This window comes from Schistocerca cancellata, chromosome 2, assembly GCF_023864275.1.
Source record: "Schistocerca cancellata isolate TAMUIC-IGC-003103 chromosome 2, iqSchCanc2.1, whole genome shotgun sequence".
Lineage (NCBI taxonomy): Eukaryota > Metazoa > Arthropoda > Insecta > Orthoptera > Acrididae > Schistocerca > Schistocerca cancellata.
The window spans coordinates 740,854,995-740,880,474 of NC_064627.1; the positions used below are offsets into that span (position 1 = coordinate 740,854,995).

General features: G+C 39.8%; 1 protein-coding gene across 4 annotated transcripts in view; it reads right to left on the minus strand.

Moving 5' to 3' along the window:
- The window catches only part of LOC126162537 (transmembrane protein 94), a 501,552-nt gene that overhangs the window by 322,490 nt on the left and 153,582 nt on the right, over positions 1–25,480 (minus strand). For all 4 annotated transcript variants that reach the window (XM_049919114.1, XM_049919113.1, XM_049919112.1 and 1 more), the window contains 2 exons: positions 24,066–24,306; positions 15,930–16,023 (listed from right to left, as the gene is read on the minus strand). In XM_049919114.1, the coding sequence (XP_049775071.1) occupies positions 15,930–16,023; positions 24,066–24,306 (335 nt within the window). The remainder of the gene's footprint in view (positions 1–15,929; positions 16,024–24,065; positions 24,307–25,480) is intronic.

Here is a 25,480-nt window from a genome sequence, read left to right on the forward strand (position 1 = left end):
GGAGACGTGTCGTCTTCAGCGATGAGAGTCGCTTCTGCCTTGGTGCCAATGATGGTCGTATGCGTGTTTGGCGCCGTGCAGGTGAGCGCCACAATCAGGACTGCATACGACCGAGGCACACAGGGCCAACACCCGGCATCATGGTGTGGGGAGCGATCATCTACACTGGCCGTACACCACTGGTGATCGTCGAGGGGACACTGAATAGTGCACGGTACATCCAAACCGTCATCGAACCCATCGTTCTACCATTCCTAGACCGGCAAGGGAACTTGCTGTTCCAACAGGACAATGCACGTCCGCGTGTATCCCGTGCCACCCAACGTGCTCTAGAAGGTGTAAGTCAACTACCCTGGCCAGCAAGATCTCCGGATCTGTCCCCCATTGAGCATGTTTGGGACTGGATGAAGCGTCGTCTCATGCGGTCTGCACGTCCAGCACGAACGCTGGTCCAACTGAGGCGCCAGGTGGAAATGGCATGGCAAGCCGTTCCACAGGACTACATCCAGCATCTCTACGATCGTCTCCATGGGAGAATAGCAGCCTGCATTGCTGCGAAAGGTGGATATACACTGTACTAGTGCCGACATTGTGCATGCTCTGTTGCCTGTGTCTATGTGCCTGTGGTTCTGTCAGTGTGACCATGTGATGTATCTGACCCCAGGAATGTGTCAATAAAGTTTCCCCTTCCTGGGACAATGAATTCACGGTGTTCTTATTTCAATTTCCAGGAGTGTATTATCAACATTCATCATAAATTATACTCTTTTTTTCAGTTTTCTAGTTACTATAACCTTTAGGAAATTTGTAATTTTTACCACAGGCGAACAGGCTTAGATGGTGGGGTCATGTTACACGCAGCAGTAGAGGGTAGGAGGAGTCGGGGCAGACCAAGGAGAAGGTACCTGGATTCGGTTAAGAATGATTTTGAAGTAACAGGTTTAACATCAGAAGAGGCACCAATGTTAGCACTGAATAGGGGATCATGGAGGAACTGTATAAGGGGGGCTATGCTCCAGACTGAACGCTGAAAGGCATAATCAGTCTTAAATGATGATGATGATGATGATGATGATGATGATGATGATTTTTTTTCTGCCTTCATAGAAATCTAATTTTGTGTAATTGCTTCAGTTCTTATATGCCTAGTCCTTGGAAAAAAAGTAGTAGAAGTGATCAACAAAACTACCCTCCAATATCCTTGACATTAATTTGTTGTATAAACTGGGAACAATTTCTGAGATCAAGCATAATGTGCTATTTTAAACAAAATACCTCCTCCATGCCAACCAGCACAGATTCCGAAAACATCGATCGTGCGAAACCCAACTTACTCTTTTCACACACAACACACTGAAAGCTTTGGATCAAGGCAGTTTGATAGATGCAGTATTTCTTGATTTCCAAAAGGCATTTGACTCAGAACCAAATCTATGCTTATTATCAAAAGTATGATCTACATCTACATTTATATAGCTAATGTGCAATCACACTGAGGCGCCTCATAAAGGTTTTATTTTTTTATTTGCTGTCTGTGTAACAATCAATTTTTGGACACTATTGTAGATTTTAGGTTTCAAAACAATTCTCTGCTATTCCAATCTTGAACACCGTAATGAAAAAAATGAACACCTATATCTGTCCATGCGAGGTCTTACTTCCCTTATTTTATTATGATTATCTTTTCACCCTATGTCATCAGCATCAGCAATATATTTTCTCATTTGGAGGAGAAAGTTGGTGATTGAAATTTTGTGAGAAGATCCCACTGCAGTCAAAAACACCTTTGTTTTAATGATGTCCACTCCAAATCCTGTATCATGTTATGACACTCTCTCTCCTACTTCTTGATCATGCAAAACATGCTGCCCTTCTTTGAACTTCCTTGATGTAATCCGATTGATCCTATCTAGTAAGGATCCCACATCATGCAGCAGTACTCCAAATGAGGATGGACAAGCATAGTGTAGGCATTTGTTGCATCTTCTAAGTGTTCTGCCAATACAACATAGTCTTTGGTTCACCTTCCCTACAACATTTTCTATGGGTTCTTTCCAATTTAAGTTGTTCATAATTGTTACTCCTAGGTATTTAGTTGAATTTAGGGCCTTTAGAATTGGTTGATTAATCATGTAACTGAAGTTTAACAGATTCCTTTTAGCACTCATATGGATGACCACACACTTTTCATTTTTTGGAGTCAATTGCCAATTTTTGCATCATACAGATGTCTTATATAAATCATTTTGCTATTGATTTTGATCTTCAGATGACTTTACTAGATGATAAACGACAGCATCACCTGCAAACAACCTAAGACAGCAGCTCAGATTCTCTCCAAAATCATTTATATAGATAAGGAATAACTGAGGGCCTGTAACATTATCTTGGGGAACACCACAAATCACTTCTGTTTTACTGAACAACTTTCTGTCGATTACTAAAAATTGTGATCTCTCTGACAGGAAATAATGAATCCAGTCACATAACTGAGATGATATTCCATAAGCTTGCAATTTGATTACAAGTCGCTTGTGAAATAGGGTGTTGAAAGCCTTCTGGGAATCTAGAAATACAGAATCAATTTGAAATCCCTTGTTGATAGCACTCAACACACTGTGTGAGTAAATAGCTAGTTGTATTTTACAAGAATAATATTTTCTAAATCCGTATTGACTGTGTGCTGATAGACTGTCCTCTTCAAGGTAATTCATAATGTTCAAACACAATATGTGTTCCAAAATCCTGCTGCAGACTGACGTTAATGATATGGACCTGTAATTTAGTGAATTACTCCTACTGCCTTCCTTGAATATTGGTGTGACATGTGCAAGTTTCCAGTCTTTCAATAAGGATCTTTTGTTGGGGGAGCATATGATACACGCTTATTAAGTTTGGAGCTAGTACATCAGCATACTCTGAAAGGAACCTAATTGGTACACAGACTTGACCAGAAGACTTGCGTTTATGAAGTGATTTCAAAGTTGCTTCACTACTCCACGAACACCTGCTTTTAATCTCATGTTGTCAACTGTTCTTCATTCAAATTCTGGAATATTTATTTCATTTTCTTTGGTGGAGAAATTTTGGAAGGCTATGCTTAGTAACTCTGCTTTAACAGCACTGTCATCGATAGTATTTCCATTGATATCACGCAAAGAGGGCATTGATTGTGTCTTGCCCCCAGCATACTTTACATGTGACCAGAACCTCTTTGGATTTTCTGTCAGGTTTCATTGTGAAAACTATTACAAGCATCTCCTAATGAAGTCTGAGCTAAATTTCAAACTTCTGTAAAAGATCATCAATCTTGGGGGGTTTTGTTCTTTTAAATTTGGCATGCTTTTTTACATTGTTTCTGCAACAATTTTCTGACCTGTTTTGTGTACCTGGAGCTAGTACATCAGCATACTCTGAAAGGAACCTAATTGGTATACAAACTTGACCAGAAGACTTGCTTTTATGAAGTGATTTAAAAGTAATTTAGTGAATTACTCCTACTGCCTTCCTTGAATATTGGTGTGACATGTGCAAGTTTCCAGTCTTTCAATAAGGATCTTTCGTTGAGGGAGCATATGATACACGCTTATTAAGTATGGAGCTAGTACATCAGCATACTCTGAAAGGAACCTAATTGGTAATTTGTTAATTTATTTGGTATAAATCTCTGAACTGCTGCCGATATTATTTCTCTGAATTCAAGTCACAACTGGTCTACACTTACATTATGAAGTAAGGAGTAGTAGCGAAATTTGTGAATGAAATGAGCATATTTTGGTAGAGAGGACACAGCATGTTACCTTGGATTGTCATAAATAGGGGTAAATGTAACTTGCTGTTCACACTGTATATCAGTGACTGTACTGAGAGTATTAGTGTTACCCTCAGACTGTTACCTGTAACAAAGTGCAGTCTGAAAGAAGCTGCAAAGATAAGCAGTCAGATCTTGATAAACTTTCAAAGTTGTGTAAAGATTGCTAACTTCCTTTAAATGTCCAGAAATGTAAAATTGCACATTTCACAAAAAGAAAAAAATGTTGTATATTACGACTACAACACAGTTGGAATCGACCAAATCATCCACCATTCACCTCCTCTTCCCACCACCTTCATATTGTGTGCCTATGTGAATGTGAAACTGAATTATCACGTATGCTCCATCAAGGGAAAAGCAGGTGATAGATTTCAGTTTCTTGGTAGAATACTGGTGAAATTCAATAAGTCTACAAACAAGATTTCTTACAAATCACTCATGCATAACATACTAGAATACCGCATGTAATTGCGACTCATATCAAGTAGGACTAATGGAGGATATTGAATGTGTACAGAGAAGGGCACAATGAATGGTTACAGCTTTGCTTGATCCATGGGGGACTGTTGCAGAGATGCTGAAGAAACTGAACTACAAGACTCTTGAGTACAGACAAACTATCCTGAGAAAGCCAGCTTACAAGGTTTCTAGAACAGGCTTTAAATGATGACTTTAGGAATATGATGTAACATCCTACACATCACTCCCATAGGGATCATGACAACACGATAAGATTAATTACAGCATTTGAACAATCACTCTTCCCGCACTCCGAGATATACCCTCTGCCATGCACTTCATTGTGGTTTGCAGACTATAGATGTAGATGTACATGTAGATACATTTATTCACCTGTGTTTGTAGTTGTTGCTGAACTTAAGCTGGTGCACCTTGCCTAGATGACAGGGTTCACAGAAAGATCTTGTTTTATTACAGTAAGTCTTTCAACAATTGCCATAGCTAACATCTGTTAGAGTATGCATGTACTGGTATGCCCCCATTGTTCATGCAGCTGTTTCAAGACATTCACTGCAGATGTTTATTTCATCACTTGCAAGAGTGTATTTATTTTGTCATAAAAAAAAAAAAAACAGTCATAAGCTTGAAAATCAACTCGAAAATCTCTTTCAAAAAAATCACCCACAGGGATGTGGAAAGCAAAATTCTATTTCTAAAAAAGAAAACACCATCTGGATAGGATGAAACACTGACATCTGTAATCCAGAGAGTGAACAGCATCATTTCACAACCACTGTCAGCAAACACAAATCAATCTTTTGAGCAGGGATGTATTAAAATATGCTGAGATAAAACACCTATTCAAAAAGGGATTGACGGAAGATGAGGAATACCTCTCTTCTGCTGGTACTTTCTAAAATGTTCAAAAAGATTCCAACAAAACAAATTCAAAATTTTCTTACTGTAAATGAAATAATTTTTAAATACTAGTTCAGATTCCAACAAGGAAAAGGCACTGTAAATGCAGTCAATCAGTTTACTCAAAAGACAGGCTCCTCATTACATAAGGGTAGAAAAGTCATAGGAATATTCTGTGATCTGACAAAAGCTTTTGCAGTGAACCACTCATTACTCAAATGTATATCGCATATATACTGAATCAGGGACACTGCTTTAACTCGTACTAGACAGACAGAAAACAAAGAACAATAACTTCAAAGTCAAGAAATTACTCCTAAAACTTGAAAATAACTGGCCAAGGAGTTCTGAAAATTTTGAGATTGGGTCCCTACCAGTTCCTTTCCTACATAAATGACCTAAAGAAAAAAGAATTACATGCAAGAAGTTTGAACAGCTTCCAAGTGTCGTATCGATGTCTGTGATGGAGGAAGGAACTGATTTCACATGTGTTCTTCGTCAGATAGTGAGAGAGGAAGTTCAGAAGGCACTTGGATTGCGCGGTGAGCAAAAAACTGAGATGCTTCAAGAGATCATAAGGGAGGAAATGGAACAGACATTGAACCCAATCTCTTGTCCTTCATTTCCCTTTAAAATGGTGAAAAAGTCAAGACCCAGGCGAAGTTACATTCCTACAATACCGCATGGGGAACCTGTTTGGGCACCAAGGAAGACTGAGGTTGGAGGACCCAGTATAAACAATCAGTATGTTTCCACTGCGGACGACCGGGACATGTGGTGTGCTATTGTCAAAAAAGGCAGCAAATATTTGATGATGCCTGCACCAGAAGACAGAAGATCGATCTTAGCCGACGCCAACTCCGTGACGACGAAGATGAACAAGAAGATGTGGGTGCAGGACGACGTAGGTCACCATCGCCGCAAGCTAGCCGCTGGAGAGGACGCTCTCCAACACGTCGATCAAGGTCTCCATTGCTGTTTAGAAGCTCCAGCTGATCATCTAGCTTCCGCAATCTGGAAAATTAAAGGGTGTAACCTTTCTTGGAGGTGAGGCAGCAGAAGAGAAAAATCCTCTGCCATCTATCACTACAAAAATGATAGGAAACTATGTCGATATCCTCATGGATGGCCAACCAGCCCAAGCTCTTGTGGACTCTGGAGCATCATATTCAGTCATTTCGGAGAAGTACCATTGTCAGTTGCAGAAAACCGTATTCGTCGATAACAAAACATCTCTGCTGATGGTGGCTAATGAGAAATATGTAAAACCTACAGGAAGATGTGTCATTCGTGTGGGTATAGGTGGCCATACACAGCCCTTAAAATTCAGCATCTTACAAGAGTGTAGTAATGACGTCACTCTCGGATGGGACTTTTTGAATGCTTCTCATGCAATTACAGATTGTGGTCGCTCGAAGATTATGTTAGACGAGATGAGATACTGCAGACAGGAAGATGCGCATCAGACTGCGTGGAGAGTATGTGTGTTGGATGAAGTGATCATTCCTGCAGTCAGCACTAGAAAGGTAACAGTCATGTGTCATACCATGCATCACCCCATGGATCTTGTAGTGGAATGTAAGGGAAGCATACAACCGAAGAATAACTTGGTCATCCCAGCCTCCGTCGTCTCGTTTAAGAACAGATTCAGTGAACTGTGGATAGTTAACTGTAGCCGGAACTGCAGATCCTACCAAGATGCATATGCATAGCAAATGCTGAGCCGTTAATTGCAGAACAGCTGAGCATCATAGAAACCTCCCATGCCAAGTCTGTGAACGAAATTGGCGCTACCACTACGAAACAAGATCTTCTAGCTCGATTATCACCAGATCCCACCAAGGAACAACAGAAGAAGCTACTTGCCATTCTTTAATAGTTCTCTGAGTGCTTCAATCCGCAGGTGAAGAGGAAATTAGACAAATTGATGGTGAAGCACCGGATTAGTACTGGAGACCTTCAACCAATAAGCACAAAGCATACTGTGTGTCAGCAACAGAATGTCGAATAATTCGCAATGAGGTAGAGAAAATGAAGAAGAATGACATCATTCAGCCTTCGCAGAGCCCATGGTCATCACCAGTGGTTCTCGTCAGGAAGAAGGATGGCAATTGGTGCTTCTGTGTTGATTACAGGAAGCTTAATAAGATAACTAAAAAGGACGTTAACCCCCTTCCACGAACTGACGATACACTAGATTGTCTGAAGGGGGCTAAGTTTTTCTCAACCATGGACATGTACTTGGGATACTGGCAAATCGAAGTAGATGAGGCTAATTGTGAGAAAACTGCATTCATCACCCCTGAGGGCCTGTATGGGTTTAAGGTAATGTTTGTGTAATGCACCAGCAACTTTTGAATGGATGATGGATAATCTTCTATGTTACCTGAAGTGGACGATGTGTCTTGTTATTTAGATGACATAATAGTGTTCTCCGATACATCTGATGAAAATATAAAAAGACTGAGGGCCATTCTTAAGTGTCTCCAACAAGACGGACTGAAACTTAATCCAAGAAAGTGTCTCTTTGGAGCAAAAGAAATCAAAATACTTGGACACATTGTGTTAAATGAAGGTGAGCAGCCAGACCCAGAAAAGGTGAGATCTGTAACGGAATTTCCTGTTCCTTAAAGTATTAGAGATGTAAGAAGCTTCCTCGGATTATGTTCTTATTACCGTTGTTTTATCAAAGACTTTTGTATCAAAGCCAGGCCACTCGAAGAGTTGTTAAAAGCCGGTGCTAAATTTATCTGAGGTGGTGCTCAACAAGATTCTTTTGATGTGCTGCGAAATCTCTGACGACTGACACTACTTGGTCTGTATGATGAGAGAGCACCTACAGAACTACACACAGATGCCAGTGGGTATGGGATCTGTGCTGGGTGCAATTTTCGGATGGAAAAGAGAAGGTTATAGCCTATACTTCTAGAACACTTACAAAAGCTGAGAGAAACTACTCAACTACAGAAAGAAAATGTCTTGCTGTGATCTGGGCCATGTGCAAATTTTGACAGTATCTCTATGGAAGGCCATTCACAGTTGTTACAGACCATCATTCAGTTAGTTGGTTGACAGGTCTTAAGGATCCAACAGGATGACTCGCCAGGTGGGCACTACATCTTCAAGAGTATGACATTACCATAGTGCACAAAAGTGGAGGAAAACACCAAGATACCGACTGTCTCTCAAGAAACCCTGTGCAAGACCATCAAGACTTTGATGAAGATTGTGACTGTCTCGCTACACTCCAGGATCTCCCTGCTGAGCAGAAGAAGGACGCCAAGATGTCTCAAATTATGCTTGCCTTAAATCGGGCAGAGGATGTGAAAGGACAATTTAAGGTAATTAATGGATTATTTTCCATGTAAAACTTTGATTCATTTGGAAAGACGTGGCTACCAGTCATTCCGTAACACATGCGCTTACATGTTCAACAGAAATTCCATGACATACCTGAAGCCATACGATAGGATCCACAAGAGATTTCTCTGGACAGGTTTATTTAGGAGTGTCTGTCACTATGTGTCACACTGCCGAGAGTGCCAGACGAGAAAGGCAGTTCCTCAGAAACCACCTGGCTGACTCATACCCATTTCACCAGCCGAGATACCTTTCCAGCATGTTCAGATGATTTCCAGCATCTGCTAGTGGCAATAGATAGATTATTGTTTGCACTGATTATCTGACATGCTATGCCATTACAAAAGCCATGAAAACAGCCAAAGCATTCAAGGTAGCCAAATTCATCGTGGAAGACATTGTATTAAAACACGGTGCCCCAAGGTCGTTAATTACAGATCGCAGGAAAGTTTTTCAATTGACTCTTGTGACACCGATAAACTGTCGGTGCAACATTACTCATCACATGACGACTGCCTACCATCCACACACTAACGGGCTTACTGAACACCTAAATAAGACCTTGGCTGACATGCTATCAATGTTCGTCAATGTTGAGCAGAGCAACTGGGATGAGGTGCTACCTTTTGTGATGTTTGCCTACAACACCGCCAAACAAGACACCACAGGATTTATGCCATTTTTCCTGGTGTATGAGCGTGAGGCAACTACGACAACGGACACTGTGTTTCCATTATATCCTGATAATGTGGACAATGACTACATTGGCCAGGTGTTAACCAGAGCTGAGGAAGCTCGGCAGTTAGCTCAACTCCGCACGCTGCAGGCTCCAGAAAACGATCACCAAAGGTATGACGTGAGCCACCACCCTGTTGTCTGCCAGCCTGGTGATCTCGTCTGGATCTTCACTGCTGTCCGGAAGGTTGGTCTCTCTGAGAAGCTCCTCAGGCGCTACTTTGGACCTTGTAAGGTTGTAAGACAGTTGTCTGATGTTACTTATGAAGTTGAAGATTTTGACCCCGACACAAGACAACGAAAGATCAGAGATACAGTCCACATCCTTCGAATGAAGCCCTATAAGTATCCTGCAACCCAGGGTAAATTCGAAGTTCCAGCAACAGGCAACAATCGGAAAGGTGACGAAAAGCATAGCGGCAAAGGAGGTTCTAAGAAGATCACTGCCAGGGTGAACATCAGTCATCAGGAGCCGAAGTATGCAGGACCAATGACTCGTTCCTGGACTAGGATGCCGTAACACCAAGACGCTGTTCTGTTAAGGAGGGAGCTATATCACAGAAGAAACTGAGTAGCACCGTCAGTGTGGTATAGCAGTTATGATACTAGACTGTTGCATGGAGGGTCGTGAGTTCAAAACTCACCTGAATTGTAAAATTTTAATTTCTATATTCGGTTCGAGTACGCCCCACAAGTATCCACAAATGTCAAGAATCATTGAACTGGAATGTTCTGTAACTGTATATATACCGTATGTGTTATGGCCGGAGGCAGTTCGCTCCGCGCTCTTGTATGTGCAAGTGCTGAATAAACCTTCGTTAAGTGAAGTTAGTGTTTGTCATTCATCTAATTACACCTTCTTCTACGTGGCGATATAGTAAGATTCATTATAAGTGTTGAAGTACGAAGATATTTGTAAACATGATATGTTAATGAAAGCTTGTGCTGTGAGAAGCTCTGATTTGAAGGAAGTGTTGAACAAAGGGTCTTGTGGCACTATGATTGACTTGGGTGAGTGGTTGTCTTCAATGAAATGAAAGGATGGAACATGGAGACAATGGTAATGAAGGAGTGGAGGCTTGGATGAGGGAGGGATAGAAGGAGAATAGGGATATGTGGCAGACAATCTTTGCCCAGGAACAGGGAGAGATAGCTTACATTACAAATAGGTGCACAGACAAGTGGAGGTGAATGGAGTACAGGGGGAAAGTTCTGATTAAACAGTGTGATTGCAGATACATCTCTGCAAATATCTAAATGAAGTAGAGGAGAAAGATAGAGCAGGAAATGAAGTGGAAATAGGAATTGATGAATCTTCAAGATAGAGACTTGAGAATGATATCTAGAGCTTTTATTTCCATCAGCAAATTTGACATATGACCCTGTGATTCATTCAGCTCTTTCCTTACCAGTCCTGTAACTGCTATGTCATATCACATCAGAGGCAGGTCCATATGAAAAAAGAATTTATCTCCTATACAGTCTTCACAGCAAGCACCACATGGCTTTCTATATGGTCACAACTGCTACACATCTGTCCAGTGATTTCAATGGTCATCTCCAAATCACAGGCAAGGGCAAGTTTTACTGTCTAATGACAGCAGAAAATGAACCAAGAGGAGAGTCTGGGTCAGAGGCTCAGATGGTTCTGCAATTGTATAGGCTGCAAATTCCCTGACTTGCACCATAGAATGGTGGGGTATCAGGTTCCTTATCCCCAACACCCACAGGTTGCTTTTCCCATCAAGCACTGTTGGTGTATACAGTCGGGCATCAGTGGCCAGACACAGTGGTAATGCGCGCGCGCGTGCGTGCGTGCATGTGTGTGTGTGTGTGTGTGTGTGTGTGTGTGTGTGTGTGTGTGTGTGTGTGTTAGAAGAAGACCTTTTGACCAAAAGCTCTATTGTGTAGCAGTCTTTTTGTTCTGACTATCTGCTATTCCATCCTGGATGTTCCGTTGTTTCATAATTGGTTCCTTTCACCAACCCCCCAACTCAAACAAAACAGTTGCTGAAAGGTTCAAAGAAAATTTAAGTATTGTCTCAAATAGGTACCCCACTCACACACTTATTATTGGTAACGACTTCAATTTATCCTCAATATGTTGATGAAAATACATGTTCCAACCCGGCAGCAGGTATAAAACATTGACCAAAATTGTAGTAAGTGCTTCCTCCAAAATTTATTTTGAGCAGTTAGTTCATGAGTCCAATAAAAGTGTATATGGCCATGAAAACATACTTGATTTCTTAGCAACAAAGAACCCAGGCATCAAGATGGATATTCGGATTAGTGACTACAAGCTCATCTTGTTGTTGTTGTTGTTGTTGTGGTCTTCAGTCCTGAGACTGGTTTGATGCAGCTACTCTATCCTGTGTTAGCTTCTTCATCTCCCAGTACTTACTGCAACCTACATCCTTCTGAATCTGTTTAGTGTATTCATCTCTTGGTCTCCTTCTACGATTTTTACCCCCCACTCCCCCTGTCCTCCAATGCTAAATTTGTGATCCCTTGATGCCTCAGAATATGTCCTACCAACCGGTCCCTTCTTCTTGTCAAGTTGTGCCACAAACTCCTCTTCTCCCCAATTCTATTCAATACCTCCTCATTAGTTATGTGATCTACCCATCGAATCATCAGCATTCTTCTGTAGCACCACATTTCGAAAGCTTCTATTCCCTTCCTGGCCAAACTATTTATCGTCCATGTTTCACTTCCATACACTCCTTACAAATACTTTCAGAAACAACTTCCTGACATTTAAATCTATACTCAATGTTAACAAATTTCTCTTCTTCAGAAATGCTTTCCTTGCCATTGCCAGTCTACATTTTATATCCTCTCTACTTCGACCATCATCAGTTATTTTGCTCCCCAAATAGAAAAACTCCTTTACTACTTTAAGTGTCTCATTTCCTAATCTAATTCCCTCAGCATCACCCGACTTAATTCAACTACATTCCATTATCCTCATTTTGCTTTTGTTGATGATCATCTTATATCCTCCTTTCAAGACACTGTCCATTCCGTTCAACTGCTCTTCCAAGTCCTTTGCTGTCTCTGACAGAATTACGTCATCGGTGAACCTCAACGTTTTTATTTCTTCTCCATTGACATTAATACCTACTCTGTATTTTTCTTTTGTTTCCTTTACTGCTTGCTCAATATACAGATTGAATAACATCGGGGACAGGCTACAACCCTGTCTCACTCCCTTCCCAACCGCTGCTTCCCTTTCATGCCCCTCGACTCTTATAACTGCCATCTGGTTTCTTTACAAATTGAAAATAGCCTTTCGCTCCCTATGTTTTATCCCCGCCACCTTGAGAATTTGAAAGAGAGTATTCCAGTCAACATTGTCAATAGCTTTCTCTAAGTCTACAAATGCTAGAAATGTAGGTTTGCCTTTCCTTAATCTATTTTCTAAGATAAGTCATAGGGTCAGTATTGCCTCACATGTTCCAACATTTCTGCGGAATCCAAACTGATCTTCGCCAAGGTCGGCTTCTACCAGTTTTTCCATTCGTCTGTAAAGAATTCGCGTTAGTATTTTGCAGCTGTGACTTATTAAACTGATAGTTCGGTAATTTTACATCTGTCAATACCTGCTTTCTTTGGGATTGGAATTATTATATTCTTCTTGAAGTCTGAGGGTATTTCACCTGTCTCATACATCTTGCTCACCAGATGGTAGAGTTTTGTCAGGACTGGCTCTCCCAAGGCCGTCAGTAGTTCCAATGCAATGTTGTCTACTCCAGGGGCCTTGTTTCAACTCAAGTCTTTCAGTGCTCTGTCAAAGTCTTCATGCAGTATCATATCTCCCATTTCATCTTCATCTACATCCTCTTCCATTTCCATAATATTGTCCTGTAGTACATCGCCCTTGTATAGACCCTCTATATACTCCTTCCACCTTTCTGCTTTCCTTTCTTTGCTTAGAACTGGGTTTCCATCTGAGCTCTTAATATTCATACAAGTGGCTCTCTTTTCTCCAAAGGTCTCTTTAATTTTCCTGTAGGCAGTATCCATCTTACCCCTAGTGAGATAAGCCTCTACATCCTTACATTTGTCCTCTAGCCATCCCTGCTTAGCCATATTGCATTTCCTGTCAATCTCATTTTTGAGACGTTTGTATTCCTTTTTGTCTGCGTCATTTACTGCATTTTTATATTTTCTCCTTTCATCAATTAAATTCAATATTTCTTCTGTTACCCAAGGATTTCTACTAGCCCTCATCTTTTTACCTACTTGATCCTCTGCTGCCTTCACTACTTCATCCCTCAGAGCTACCCATTCTTCTTCTACTGTATTTCTTTCGCCCATTCCTGTCAATTGTCCCCTTATGCTCTCCCTGAAACTCTGTACAACCTCTGGTTTGGTCAGTTTATCCAGGCCCCATCTCATTAAATTCCCACCTTTTTGCAGTTTCTTCAGTTTTAATCTACAGTTCATAACCAATTGATTGTGGTCAGAGTCCACATCTGCCCCTGGAAATGTCTTACAATTTAAAACTTAGTTCCTAAATCTGTCTCACCATTATATAATCTATCTGATACCTTAGTGAAACTGAACCTGTGCATCCAAATCTACCACAAATAAGTTCAAAATGTATCTACTTAAAAAAATAAGAAAAAAATCAGCTTGATGCCTTCCTAAAAAAAAATCTTCATTCCTTCCAAACCAATCATGTAAGCACAGACCTGAGGTGGCTTAAATTTAAAGAAACAGTATTGACAGCAACTGAGAGATTTATACCAAATAAATTAATAAGAGATAGAACTGATCCCACATGGTACATGCAGGTCACAACACTGTTCAGAAGCAACAAAGGAAATGCAAAATTCTCAAGATTGGCAAAGTATTAAAGAAGCTCAAAATTTAGTGTAGATTTAAATACGAGATGCTTTTAACAGTTTCCACAATGAAATTCTGTCTCCAAATCTGGCACAAAATTCAAAGAGATTTTAGCCATATGTAAAGTATACCAGCAGCAAGACACAATTAGTACCTCCACTGTGTGACAGTAATGGTAATGTCACTGATGAAAGTGCCAGGGGGGGAGTTAGTAAATAATCTTTTTGAAGTTTCTCCACCGAGGAAGACAAAGTAAATATTCCAGAATATAAATCAAGAACTGCTGCCAACTTAGAAGCAGATATCCTCAATGTAGTGAAGCAACTCACATCACTTAATAACAGCAAGTTTTCTGGTGCAGACTGTGCACCAATTACATTCCTTTCAGACCATTTACTCATCGAAAGATCCATGACTGGTATGTTGCATAGGTCACATCAATACTCAAGACAGGAAGAATTACCTCAAAGAAAATGACCTATTAACACACAGTCAGCACAGATTCTAAAAATACCGTTCAAACAATGGCTTCTAATAAAATCATACCATTATGGAGCATCATCTTAGCTCTGCGACTGGATTCCTGGTTTCCTGTCAGAAAGGTCACAGTTTGTCGTAACTGACGGAAAGTCATGGAGAAAAGCAGAAAAGCAATCTGGGGCTCCCCAAGGAATCTGGCAGCCCTCTGCTGTCCCTAATCTATATAAATGATTCAGGATGTTTGCAGATGATCAGTCATTTACAATCTAGTTAAGTCATCAAAAAAGCAAAACCAATTGCAAAATGATTTAGACACGATATCTAAGATTGCAAAAACTAGCAACTGACACTAAGTAATGAAATGTGTGAGGCTATCCATACAAGTTCTAAGAAGAATTCATTAAATTTCAGTTACATGATAAATCATAAAAATCTAAAGGCTGTTAATTCAACTAAATACCTCAAGATAACAATTGTGAACAACTTAAATGGAAAAATTCACATAAATAACAGTGTGGGGAAGGCAAATCAAAGACTGTGTTCTGTACAACAAATCCACAAAAGAGACTGCCTACACAACACTTGTTCATCCTCTGCTACAGTTCAGTATGTGACCCTTACCAGATAGGGTTGGCAGAGGATGTCTAGAAAGTTAAAGGGGGCAGCTCATTTTGTACTGTCAAGGGGAGGGAGAGTCACAGATATGATATGCAAGTTACTGTGACAATCATTAAAAGAAAGGCATTTTTCGATGCAGTGAGATCTATTCACAAATTTTCAATCTCCAACTTTCTCCTCTAAATGTGAAAATATTTTGTTAACACACACCTACAAAGGGGAACTAATAATGATAATAAAATAAGAAAAATCAGAGCATGCACAGAGAGATCTAAGTGTTAATTTTCCGCACCATGTTCAAGAGTGGAATGGTGAAGAAATAGTGTGAAAGTGCCCGGCACTTAACTCTGAATTGCAGAGTAGCAATGCTTAGGCAGATGGACTGTATATCTTTCTTCATATATTCTATTCTTAAAAATTGGTAACGACTTCTACAATGCAGTCAACAAGATTCATTAGTGCTGAAACACTGTCTTAGCTGAACAGATATGTGGAAGGAAATTGTATGTTTCCCTCCCAAAGGAAAAGAATAACAATTTACACAGCTGTTTAGAAAAACAGTAGAAAATCGTTATGGTTTCATCACAATGTCACCCAATTCCTTCTATATGTTTGTCCTAATATTCAAACTATTAAAAAATATAAAAAAACTGATAACAGAATTAATGTACAATTTACAAAAATTACTTACAACATGCCTGAAAGTTGATAATTGCTCCTCTAGTTTGAATATGTCCTGAGCTTGGTCAACAAATCCTATTTGTTTGGCTAGTTCACACAGACATCTGTAAGTAAAACACAATGATTTTATATATTGAAAAAAGCCAGTAACTAAAATAAGTTTAAAATGTCATGTATTAATGCAATGAAACAGTGAACAATTTAATACAATGTCAATGCAAAGGTATTTCACAGTTACAGAAATCCTGCCTGTTCCACGTGATCTAGTCCCATTTCTATCAAAAATGTTAAATCTTGCATTTGTTATCTGTGTGATCACCAGCAAGCTGTCATTCAGAATGCATAGCTGTAGACAAACTGTTTTCAACAGCAACATCCAATATCATAGTGTCAAGTATGCTGTGAAACTTAACAGCACAAACTATGCCACCAATTTATCCATGCTGGACATCCAGATCTTCCACCCCGGAAACAAAACATCTGCATTCCAGAGATGGGCACTTGCTCTCCGATACAAACTGAACTATTACCTTCCACCTGGACTTCAAGTATGCTGGTCTCCACAGTATTTGTCCTCCCTCCTGTTCACCATTTATAATTTGCAATGTCATTATTTCTCTTCCACAATACCTACGTCTCTCTCATTACTTCATTCCAGTTTGTCTTTGTATATTGAACTATTTTCATTATTCTACTTTTTCCTCCTCTTCCCACTTCTAATTTTTTCCTCCTGTATGACCCTTCTTCAACCATATTTTTTTAAATTCACTTTTCTTTTGTTTAAATTTGCACCTTTATTTATATCCAATTTATTACAAAGTTCTATCCTGCTGTTCATGGACTGAAGGAAACAGAAAGATTACCAAATCAGCTGTGGACTACAAAATATTTTATGGTCAGTATGGGATAACTGACTTATCTCTGTGTGGCAGAAAAAGTTATTTTCACATATTAAATGAGCTTTCCAATTTTGAAGAAAACACGGTATTGAAACAAATACAGATATACAGTGGTTTGGAAAGTTGATGTGCACTAGACTATGGTCTACAGATGTAGATTACATTGGACGTTCAAAACAAAGGTGGCAGAATACAAGTTGGCAGAACTGTTTTTAAAAAATTCAACTGTTATTTTTAATCTATTCTATTGTTGTCTAGCATTTAATGGCTTGGTTCAGTTGAGAAAAGTTACTGAATGTGATATGTAGCATTTATACATTCAATTATTGTAAATTATTGGGATTTCAACTACGGAATCTATTTTACTTGCTGAACATTTGTTTAACAAGGAGATACATGGACTTAGTGCAGGAGGTGTTTTCTGAAGAATTCCCAGAAAAAGCTGTACCTCATTGTAATGCAGTTCATCAACTTATTCTGAAATTTTGAGAGAAATGTTCAGTGTTAGATGCCAAACAAACTGGAAGACCACCTAAACAAAAGGAAGAGAAGTTGCTAGATATTTCTGATTCTATGTTGCAGTGCCAAGGAAAATCATTGCACAAGAAAAAGATACCACATTTGTAACCACACATAAAGTAGTTAGACAAACCCTGAAATTCTTTATGTATAAAGTGACGGCAGTGCAAGAACTGAAAGATGTGGTCATGAAAAGCAAATCTGTTATTGTAAATGGTTTACATCTTTTACTGAGAGGAGTACCACTGATAGTTTTGATGTCATCTCGCATGCAGACAAGGCCTGGTTTCATCTATCTGGTCATGTTAACACATAAAACACACAATTAGGGGCAATGCAGAATTCTTGTTCTGTACTTGGAGTGCCACTGCATGACCATAAAATTGGGAGTGTTTTGAAGAAACCATACGCAGTGAACATTAATATTCAATGATTCATAATTTCATCAACCAGCTAAAGCAAGCCTGGCCAACATTTGTGCTCCCGGAATGCACTCACACTCTGTGAATGCAGTCAAGTCTGCTGAGCACTCTGGCTTCCCCCAGCACTGCACTATTCTGAGCAGCTGCAAGTGACATAGCTATATGCTGAAGGCTACAGGCACAGGAAACTTAGGCAAACATGTTTGCAACACAGTGCAGCTACTTCTAAGAGGTAAATACAGCAGCTACTTTTATAAGCAGGAGTTTATCATGTGTGTCTGTTTTCAACTTTTTTATTTTTCTGTCAAAGCAGTAACTTTTATTACTTGATTAAATTAACACATTATATAGTGCTAACATGTAAGAAGAACTACAAAAAGCATTACACACAGGCATTTAACATTATATTGTGAAGTATACAGATTTAGAATATGTAATATTTCTGGAACTATAGTTTGTGTTACAGTCAAATATATGCAGTTATGCAGATTAAATTCTGTTAAACCGGAATGTCAGCAGGACTTCATTAATTTCACAAGAGGAGAAAAAATAATGGCATAAATTCCAGAATGAGATTTTCACTCTGCAGCGGAGTGTGCGCTGATATGAAACTTCCTGGCAGATTAAAACTGTGTGCCCGACCGAGACTCGAACTCAGGACCTTTGCCTTTCGCGGGCAAGTGCTCTGCCAACTGAGCTACCGAAGCACGACTCACGCCCGGTACTCACAGCTTTACTTCTGCCAGTATCTCGTCTCCTACCTTCCAAACTTTACAGAAGCTCTCCTGCGAACCTTGCAGAACTAGCACTCCTGAAAGAAAGGATATAGTGGAGACATGGCTTAGCCACAGCCTGGGGGACGTTTCCAGAATGAGATTTTCACTCTGCAGCGGAGTGTGCGCTGATATGAAACTTCCTGGCAGATTAAAACTGTGTGCCCGACCAAGACTCGAACTCGGGACCTTTGCCTTTCGCGGGCAAGTGCTCTACCAACTGAGCTACCGAAGCACGACTCACGCCCGGTACTCACAGCTTTACTTCTGCCATTATCTCGTCTCCTACCTTCCAAACTTTACAGAAGCTCTCCTGCGAACCTTGCAGAACTAGCACTCCTGAAAGAAAGGATATAGTGGAGACATGGCTTAGCCACAGCCTGGGGGACGTTTCCAGAATGAGATTTTCACTCTGCAGCGGAGTGTGCGCTGATATGAAACTTCCTGGCAGATTAAAACTGTGTGCCCGACCAAGACTCGAACTCGGGACCTTTGCCTTTCGCGGGCAAGTGCTCTACCAACTGAGCTACCGAAGCACGACTCACGCCCGGTACTCACAGCTTTACTTCTGCCAGTATCTCGTCTCCTACCTTCCAAACTTTACAGAAACTCTCCTGCGAACCTTGCAGAACTAGCACTCCTGAAAGAAAGGATATAGTGGAGACATGGCTTAGCCACAGCCTGGGTGCTTCGGTAGCTCAGTTGGTAGAGCACTTGCCCGCGAAAGGCAAAGGTCCCGAGTTCGAGTCTCGGTCGGGCACACAGTTTTAATCTGCCAGGAAGTTTCATATCAGCGCACACTCCGCTGCAGAGTGAAAATCTCATTCTGGAAACGTCCCCCAGGCTGTGGCTAAGCCATGTCTCCACTATATTCTTTCTTTCAGGAGTGCTAGTTCTGCAAGGTTCGCAGGAGAGCTTCTGTAAAGTTTGGAAGGTAGGAGACGAGATACTGGCAGAAGTAAAGCTGTGAGTACCGGGCGTGAGTCATACTTCAGTAGCTCAGTTGGTAGAGCACTTGCCCGCAAAAGGCAAAGGTCCCGAGTTCGAGTCTCAGTCGGGCACACAGTTTTAATCTGCCAGGAAGTTTCAATGGCATAAATTGTTGAACTAAACACTGAAATAACTTTAGCGGTTTGTCTGTGCAGTCGAGGATATTGCTAACGAGGTAACATGTTATAAAGGTCTTGTAAACTTATGAACTGGACAAACAAATCATTGAGTTGGGCACTCCATTGTACACAAATCACATCAAGTCAGAAGTAAGGGGAACATTAGCAGTAAGAATCAAAAGTGTTCTTATAAATATATCAAAATCTGCCTTCAGTTGCGCAATGTCTTGGAATCTCTTTGAGCACTCGTGACAAAATATTTCAATTACTGAGCAATATTCAACCATGTCTAATCCACAAATGACTGCTTTGAATTATGGGAAATGTTTCATGTCAAACTTGAAACGGATTTTTCCACAGGATTAATTTTTGTTTGATAGCATCAATATTGTCCACCCCATATGTTGCCAAATGATTCTCAGTCTTGCATTAAGATACTTAATGAATTCAAATAATCTGTGATGTCTACAACAAAGATTTTGTCACCATTCTACCTACATAGGGTTCAGTTTTATTCTCTAATAGCTGCCATCAGTTCAGCCAGAATTTACCATTGTTTGTCAGGAAACAAGTGCATTGTATCATCTTTGTGGCTGGTTTTGTAATGACATTTGTATGTTTTTCCACCTCCTAACAGTGTGATGGCATATTAAGCCATTTGCTTGGCCTTTAAATGACACAAAAAAATAGGGCAATTCCTATTCGGCATTGAACGAGTGGCTTCTCCACTTTTTATATTTTGGACAAGGGCACATACGCAGAACATAAATCTAATTTAACACAAGTTAGTCATCAAACTGCTTGGTGTCTGACACGGCAACTGCCCAGCTCTAGCAGCGTCTACCTGCAGCCTTCATTGCTTGTCCTCCTTGGCCCTCAGCCCCACTCACCACTGCACTGAGCGCGTTAAGCAGGAGCACTTGAACTCATGGAGTGCTGACTGAGCAAGCCTGGGCTAAAGTATAATTAAATCAACTATTCATGGTCTTACAAAATGATGCTACTGTGCACAAAGCTAACAAACAACAATATGCCTATTTTTGGGAATGTGTTATCTAAAAATACATATGGCCCCCTCGCTCTCCAGACCTTACCCCATCAGACTTTTTTCTTTGGAGTGCAGCACAATCTGCAGTGTGTCGCAATTACCCATACACGCTTCATGACTTAAAAACTGGAGTAACTGCTTATGTGAGAACTATATCATTATAAAAACTGCAGAAAGTGTTTTCCAATAAAATTACACAGGTTGAGATTTGTATAGTCACTCGTGGAATTCATTTCCAGCATATGTTGTAGCTGCACATCAATTTCTTGAACATCCTGTACATCCTATAAAACAGCACAACAATTATGTAACCGGACACCAAGATAGTGGATGACACTGTAGGCTTACACAGGTTCACATTAGTAATTTATCATGCATAAAATTGACTACACAAGACTGTTGTTACATTAATTTGTGTGGCATATTACTTTACCAGACACAAGAACATTTTTACAAAATTCATTAATTGCTGTTACAAAGTATCTAGTTATACAACGTTACAATAGTTGGCTGCGGTCTGCTCAGTCATCAATTCAGTAAAAAATGTTATAGTATTATTTTCATATAATAAAGCTAATCACTTCATTGAGCTGATTGTACTACAACATCCCATTCCCATAACTCACATAGAACTTCTGTCATACCAAGTTTCCTCTGCTGGCAATTTTTAAGCTTGTATCTATTCATAAAGGAGAAGTATTTTGAATGTCATTGGATAGTGAAATATTCCACGTGAATGGAAAAAATGAGGCAATGGTGAAAATAGGCTTTTCAGCTGGTGAATCCTACTCCATTAAAAATTTGATAAGACCAGCACGGAATGTAGTACTTGCTTAATAGGTATGACTCACGAAGTATTATTTTAATAGTTAATAAAACATTTCCCATTTCTATATAGGATCATTAATGTTTACAATTTATATAAAAGACTTAGTGGATAATGTTGATAAAACTACGATCCCTTTTCTCTATGATGTTGTTATATACAGAAAAGCTGCAAAATTGTAATGAATGCAAGAGATGAGCAAACATTCAACATCTGATGCAGGTATTGGTCCCATAACATAAACAAATGTTATGTACTGCATATAAATAGATGGAAAGATCCACTTTTGTATGGTTACACAATTGCCTAACAATCAATTCCTTTAGCCACAACCACTATCAGCTACAACCACTAAATATCTGGAAGTTTGCATACAGAGTTATTTAAAATATAATCACCACATAAACTAAGTGTAGGAAAAACAGATGCCAGACTGATTTATTGGTGGAATCCTCAGGAAATGCATACCACCTACAAAGAAGGCAGCTTACAATGACCCTAATAACCCCTTAGTCTGACATCCTTAGCAGGTAGAACTGATAGGGAAAATAGAGAAGATCCAAAGACAAGCAGTGTGTTTTGTCAAGTGTCCATATCATAAGTGTGAATGCATTACAGAGATTTTCACCTCACTCCAGTGATAGATGCTACATGAGAAATTTTGTGCATCATGACGTGGTTTACCATTAAAAATTCCTAGAAGAGTTACCAACATATTGCTTTATCCTACATATATCTCAAGACAGAGTCAAGTTCACACGGAGGCTTGCCAACTGTTGTTCTTCCCTGCACAATTCACATTTGTAACATGAAATGAGGGAAGTGACAGTGATACATGCAGCACCCTCTGTCACACAAGTAAGGTGACACATGCAGTATAGATGTAAAAGATGCAGACACAGACTTAAATGTTATTACTCCACAGCAGCTATTGTATAAGACTAAGATAACACTAATATATACTTTCCAGTCACATTAATGTGACCATCTGCCAAAGACTGAGTAAACGAACTTTGCAGTGTGGACTGCTTCGAAACATGCAGGAAGATAGTCGATGAGATTGTAGAAGGTACCAACAGGGATGTGGAGCCACGCTCATTCCAATGCCATGGCCAGTTGTGCTAGGTTTCTCAGTTGAGAATCCATGGTGCAAACAGCAGATTCACACTGACAAAGAAATCCATAGAATCTACTTCTACACTCCACAAGCCACCTTACAGTGTGACAGAGGATACTTTGTGTGCCAGTGTACTTACCCTTTTTGCTGTTTCAGTCGTGTACAGTTCATGGCAAGAGTGATTGCTGGTAAGCCTATGAGTGGGCTTGAATATCTCTAATTTTATCGTGACAGTCTTTTCGCGAGATATAGATAGGAGGAAGCAATGTAATGCTTGGCTCTACTAGGAACGTATGCTCTCGGAACTTTAACAGTACACCATACCATCATGCACAACACCTCTCCTGCAGTGTCTTTCACTGGTGTAGGCTCAGCATCTCTGCAACACCTTCGCACTATTTAATGAAGCTGAAACAAAGCATGCTGCTCTCGCTGGTATCATCTCTATTTCCTCTATCACTTCTATCTGGTATGTATTCCGTATTGAAGAGTAATATTCGAGTATTGGTTGACTTAGTGTTTTGTAAGTTACTTCATTTGTTGATGGACTACATTTCTGAGGATTCTTTCAATGATTCTCAGTCTGGCATCTGCCTTATTCACAATTAATTTTATGTGGTTATTCCACTTCAAATTGCTCTGTACACACACTCTTAGATATTTTATGGAAGCATTGTGTGTTATAAACTTTTGTGGCCAGCTGCCAACCATTTCTTAATAATCCAATAACCGGTGTTATCCACTGTTCTACTTATGAAATTGTTTACACTCCAATCCACAGTGCAGCTTGTGTCATCTACAAATACAATTTTGTTTTACAAAGAATCTGTCATCTTTAGTGGTGATCATCAATATATGACAAGAAAAGTTGTGGATCTAGAACAGAAACCTGCAGTAGTCATCCACCCTTTTACAATATCCCGTTCAGATTTGTTACATGTTTGTTGACAGTGAAGAACGACCTTCAGCTTCCTAACCAACAGATACAAAAGGAATAATTAATGATCATTACACCTGTTCTATTACAATGTGAATTATACAATAGTATTGCATGGTCCACACAATCAAATGCTTTAAGTACACATATGTTTTACTACAGTTTTATTTATAGGCTTTGAACTCACAACATTTTATTTCCCCCAATTTAATTAATTTCTGGGAGTACTGTACTGTGTGATGAGAAAAAGTTTCGTTTAATAAAGTAGCACTGTTCGTATGTAACTGTTGATGATGTTTCGGGAAGACAGACATAATATTTTCTTCACAACATTCTCATTAAAACATGCAGAGATTAGCACAGCATATTTAGTGTAATCACGACAGGAAATCAGTAAGCAACATTTTTTTCTTGCCTTTTGAGAGTCAATGAAATAAATAATTTCACAGAATTAACAGCCCTATACAATGCTGGTATAAAAATGACAAGTACATACCTACGATTGGTTACTGGCACAAGGTTCTCCGAGTGCAGAGCTTCACATGTGACATGGGCACAGAATTGTGAATAATGCTCCTGAGTCTCCATATTGCATGTGTTCAGGAGTATAGCTAAACCCAGAGGTTTCAAAGAATTTAAATATTGCTTCCAAGTGTGATCATCAAATTGTAATCGAAAAGCACTGGTATGATCATGTGTGAGATCCAAAACTTCTGCAACTGTCTGCACATGAGTATCTGAAATGGAAAAGGTCACTTCACACATTTGTCTAAATATTTACTGAGATCTTGCAATAAATGTTATTAAAATCACTTTAAATCTATAATGAAGTGCATATGTAATAATGACAATCTCATAACCGTTAACAAAAAAGTAAAATTACAGTTTCATTTTATCAGTTTCATTTTATCATCTCCTCACAGATTCTACAATATTCAGAGCAGTACATAGGTAACTTTATCTGTGCTCAAAAGCAAACAAATTGTTTATTCTCACATTCTGATCATTTTCTTATAATAGTTCCAGGTACATTTTTCAGTTCCAAATTTGTGTGTGTGTGTGTGTGTGTGTGTGTGTGTGTGTGTGTGTCCCAGCTCATGTTGCTTCAATATCAACAGTAAGATTGCTAGTGACAGAGACCAGGGCACCTGATATCCTTTTCAAGGGGAATCTTGAAAAATTCCATCTGCTACATCGGCTGAATTCAACTACTTCATTCCCTATGTAACACCAGCAGAAAAATGCTCTTATTGGAGCACAAAAAAGCAAATATGCTCCTTTTTTAAAAAAGACTCTGAAAAGTGGAGTACCAGCCACCTCATTCTATCTCCCTCAGCACCTTTAAAAATTTTCCCAAAAATTCTGGTATCGAAACATATTCACACTCTTTTTTACAGGCAACTTTCCTCTCACTCCCAAAAGCTCCTCTAACTGTAACTCGTTCCTACCCGCCAGTCCATCTCTGTAAGTTGCTAAATACCCATCCACTCCCACTTGCCCATTCTCACTCACTCATTCAGCCCAACTCATTGTCATTATTTCTTTGTGTCTCTCTGTCACTGTCTCCTGTCTCACTGCCATAGTCCCCTCCATTCTGTCCTACTACTGCTATCTACTACCACTGCCTCCCTCTTGCTCTCTCTTACTGCCAATTCATTCATTCCTTCCCACTGCTGCTATCCCCTCTCTCAGTCAGTATCTATCCCTTCCTCACTGTCACTGTCAGACTCATTATCACTGGCTCTGACCCACTTCCACTTTCTCCGTCTCTTTATTCCTCTCCCACTGGCACTGTCTCCTTCACTCTTTCCTTGCACTGTTCTGTCACTGCAACTATGTTCCACTGCCACTGTGTCCCTCTCTTTCCTCCTACTCCCACTGTCTCCTTTGCTCTTTCTATACCACAACCAA